The 4,818-nt window shown below is 21.9% G+C and overlaps 1 protein-coding gene across 1 annotated transcript; it reads right to left on the bottom strand.

The window, feature by feature from the left end:
- Positions 1-1,554: 1,554 nt before the first annotated feature.
- Positions 1,555-3,799, bottom strand: LOC102676900. Its single transcript, XM_006611473.2, has 3 exons — positions 3,750-3,799; positions 2,923-3,676; positions 1,555-2,846 (listed from the first exon to the last, which is right to left on the bottom strand). Exons 1-3 carry the CDS (start codon positions 3,771-3,773, stop codon positions 1,633-1,635), a joined length of 1,992 nt encoding a protein of 663 aa, XP_006611536.1. The 5' UTR covers positions 3,774-3,799; the 3' UTR covers positions 1,555-1,632.
- Positions 3,800-4,818: the final 1,019 nt, after the last annotated feature.

Below are 4,818 nucleotides of genomic sequence, written 5' to 3'. Positions count from 1 at the left end.
AAAAAAAAAAAAAATAAAAAAATAAAAAAAAAATAAAAAAAAAAAAATAAGAAAAGAAAATAATCGAAATATGATATACACATATACATTTCTGCATTTTTGCGAATACAAATCGTGCATAATCTTATTTGAGAAACCTATTTTTTCTGCATTCTCGTTTCCATAATAGTTGTACATAATATATAACGAAACGAAATAGTGCAGATATGCGAGAAAAAGAGATAAAATATTTTTTTTTCTTTTATCTCTTCCAACGCACATAGGTAAATGATGTTTGCGAATAAACGATAGATAAGCGAATGAAGTAATATTATTTACAGAAACACCAGAGTATAATACCAGACTTCGAATGGTGATCATCGTTTAAAAAATACGTGTTATGATGTAATTAATTATATAATTGTTAAAAATAAAAAAAAAGAAAAAGCGTGCATGTGCCGATTATAATCAACGATGTATTTATATACGCCGTATGTATACGATATTAATTATTATAAAACGATTATTATAAAATGATTATAATAATTAATATCAACGTAAAATATTTTTCTCATGTTTAGAGAAAATTGCCGGAATCGAATCGCACGTCAAGATTTATTCTTCTAATTACGCTTGCGTAATGAAACGATATATTTTGTAGATAAAAAAATTTCAATAATTAATATTTATTCGTAGAATTTCTTATTGTACGTATTTATATTCAGTTATAAATTATATAATTAAATTAGATTTTTTTCGATCCGTAAATTTGTTTAACCCGTGGATCAGTATTATCGTCATTTAGTGATCGATAAATGACGAATTAATACTGAGGGTATAATTTATTCATTTGTCTGTTATATACCTAAGTAATTTATTTGAATAAATTAATTTAGGTTATAACGTCACATCCCGTCAATATATAATTAAATAAGATTCGATGGGCAACGATGTTTCATAAATTTATTCGCGGGACGGTGCACGTTCTTCAAATGTTATATATGTGATGAAAATTTGATAATTCGTAGTATAGAATGTCATAAATTTAGAATTCTTCGATTAATTTTATTACAAATTTTTTAATTTAGAAGGTCGAGAATTCAGTCTTGCTCATTTGACGAAAATTTTTAATATTACGTGATAAAAGCTGTATTATTTGAATATTTTGTCAATTTTTAATTTATTATTAATTTGCACCCATACGATATTACGATACAATCCATATTTTTTAAATTGATGACAATTGCAACATTTATTTTATGAATGTCTTAAATGATAATGCGACCAATGATCAGATGAATTAATTGTAAATGTGCTCAGTATCGTCTGTATATATTTGTGTGAGTTGTATTTAAATATTTGGGAGAAATGAAATAAACAAATGCCTTCACTTCTGTGCAAAAATAAAATTTTTTTCTTTTTTATTTATTTTCAGATCATCATATGAAACGTATAAAAGTTAAAAATAAAATAAAAAAATCATTTTATTTAAATACAATAATTTGTTTTAAATATCATATTCTAAATATAATATAATATCATAGTGCATATTCTGTATATTTATATATTTTTTTGTATGTAATATGTATTCTATTCTATTTTAGATTTTTATATATTTAAATTTTGCATAAATGCATATATATTTTATACAGTCTAATTATCACTTAACATGATATAATTATTAATTTCGGGTTTTGTGGTTGATATATACGCATAAAAAGCTGAAAATAATTCATTGGCTATTACCTCGATGCATTCATATAAAAACGTAACAATTCTTGCTAATTCATTAAATATTTTGTTCTTAGAAGTAGTGCCAATGTTTATATCATATTTATTTAAATTTCCTTTACAATATATCCATGAGAAATAAACAGCATCACATAAGAATTGCCGGGGATCATTGCAATGTTCTACTATAATTACAGCAATTTTGAAACACTTACTTAATATATCAACCGCGTTATCCATGTATTTTATTTCTTGTAATATTTCGTTAAAATAATTAACATCAGGAATTGTTTCATCTGAATATTGTTTTTCTGCATAAAAATTTTTTAACAATTGTTTTATTAGAATTTTTAAATTAATCATTATATAATCTCTTTCCTTAGATACTATTGATGAATGTGGATCTATTAAATTAAATGTGACTGCACCAATCGTCAATAAGTGAGTCGTAAACTGAAGAGGATGTATAAATATTTTATTATTTATAACAATATTGCCATTCTGATATTTTATTGAAAATTTATTTTTCCAATTCATTTTACTTAAACTATTTAAGAAATCTTCTTTATTAGTAAATTCTTTTATCTTATATATAATACTTTCAGATTTATTTTGTACCTCTTTAGTACTATATGCTTTTATTTTATTAAATTCCTGTTTTAAACGATTAACTCGTAAAGCGTTCTTGAGTTTTTCAAGAATAGTACCTTTAGATGATACTATAAGTTCACTAGCTAATTTGGTTTTTATTAAAGTATTACTAAAGAATAAAATTTGTGAACTAAAGATAGCTATATCTATGAGATCAACATTCTTTTCCATTTTATACTTTTCAATTAAACGATATCCTTGATAAATTACACTAGCGCCATTCACTGTTAAATTACTCAATATCACAGAATTATAAGCTACTTTAGCTGCAGCGCTTATAGTACAGCCTCTTGAAAGAGCCTTTGAGATAAGCATAGTTCCACTATTTGCTCCTAATGTTAAAGCTGTACTACTTACTTCAAACCAAGCAGAGAATGCATTTTTATTTATAGGATTGATGGATTGTTTATGTATAGCAAGATCTATTAATTTCTGTGAATTTCTAACAATAATCCATGTCCCACAAATTCCACCATGAATTAAACCTAGCAATCAAAATATCAATCAAATAAAAGTATATGATAGATTATTTTATTTATGAATAAATAAAATAATTTATACCTGTAGTGAGAATAGCTGGTCCAATAGGTGTTAAAAAACTAGCAGCACTAAGTCCAATACTATTAATTATGGACATTGCATTTACAGCAACATCAATGCCTTTAAGAACTTTATTTTTAAAAGTACAAGCAGGAGAATCTAATATTTCAATCCATACACTTGAAAAATATTCTGTTACTTTATAATTTGGATTACACTGATATAAACCATTTTTTGGTAAAATCATAGTACATGGAGGTAATGTATTATTTGATATGTAATCTTTCCAAGTTTTATAAATTCTGCCCTCATTATCAATAAACCATGTATCATATTGTAATGTTTTTAATTTAAATATTGGTAAAATACATATATTATTATTCTCTTTGCTTGATGCATTATCTTTTTCATTAGATTTCTGTGAAACTTTTGTTTGTAAGAATATTATATTAAATATAATTCCAATATAAATAGAACTATTATTGTTGTCTTTTCCATATTTTATTATCTTTTCATATATTGTATTTATAACTTTGCACATTGTTTTGTCATATATTATTTTTTTAAATATATATTCTGATTGATTATTATCACTCGTACAACTTATAGAAATATTTGAAATTTCAGCATCTATATCTATTTTAGGAAGACCAAATAGAGCATATCCAATTTTATGTCTTATAAGTTCATAATTTTCAAAATCATATTGAAACCAATCAGGAAGAAGTTCATAATAATTTTGATGATATTCTTTAGCAAATTTGATTGCTTCTATCTAAAATAAATAATATGAAAATATAAATTTGATAATATAATAATAAATTAATAATAAGAAAATGCAAATTTACCTTTTCATCATTTGAAATAGCCATATTTATTTTAAAAAATCTAAACAAAATAAATTTTTATATATAATTTCTCATAAATAAATTTCTAATTATAATATTAAAGAAAAAAAAAATATATATATATATGTAAATATAAATTATTATTAAAAATAATATTTTTTATATCACAATTATAGTTAATAATATGTACATACAATTATATTTATGAACAAATTCACAGCAATGTCAATATTGTCTAAATATATAAATGATAATAAAATATCACTTTCAAATTAAAATCAATTTTTAGATATACATATATATATACATTTAAGTACATACTTTTCCATGTGAAAATACTTACTTTTGGTTATATTTTAAATTTCATTAAAGCTCAAAAAACCCCTTTTTAGTGATTTTTAGCATATAATAACAAATATAATAGTGAATATAATAGTGAATAATAACACATATATTAAAATTATATTATATATCTGCATAATTGCATTTTACAAATATTTATATTTTATTAAATATAATAAAACCATAAAAATAAATAATAGAATCTCATTTTCATTTACAAATATTATCAAATATAAGAAATGAAATTTTTATTAGATAACATATTTTCAAAAAGTTTAGATAGTGTTTTTTATTTCAAAAATTTGATTACAACATAGCATTAAATTAATACCCAATATCTACAAATTAACATCAAATTTAATTATAAATTCAAATATATCTATCTGTATATCAAAATAAATAATAAATCTTATACCAATTTTTGATACCAAATTTATATCAAACCTTGATATTATAATCTGCCATTCTCTTGGACAAAACAAAACAAATCTTGTATATAATTATAAATTATACATTTAAAAAATATTAATTTTTAAAATGATGAATAATGATAATTCGATGATTTAAAAATAGTTATATTTAAATTAATCTTATAAATATTTTAATTTAAAAGTATTTTTAAGATTAAATAAAACATATAATATTATTATTTACAATTATTTATTTTATTAAACATGATAAGATGATTAAGATTACAATCTTTAATTTAATACTATTGCTGCAATCC

This window comes from Apis dorsata, unplaced genomic scaffold (genome assembly GCF_000469605.1).
Source record: "Apis dorsata unplaced genomic scaffold, Apis dorsata 1.3 scaffold_88, whole genome shotgun sequence".
NCBI lineage: Eukaryota > Metazoa > Arthropoda > Insecta > Hymenoptera > Apidae > Apis > Apis dorsata.
The sequence above is the reverse complement of the archived record's forward strand: the minus strand, read 5'-3'. Positions and strand labels throughout refer to the sequence as shown.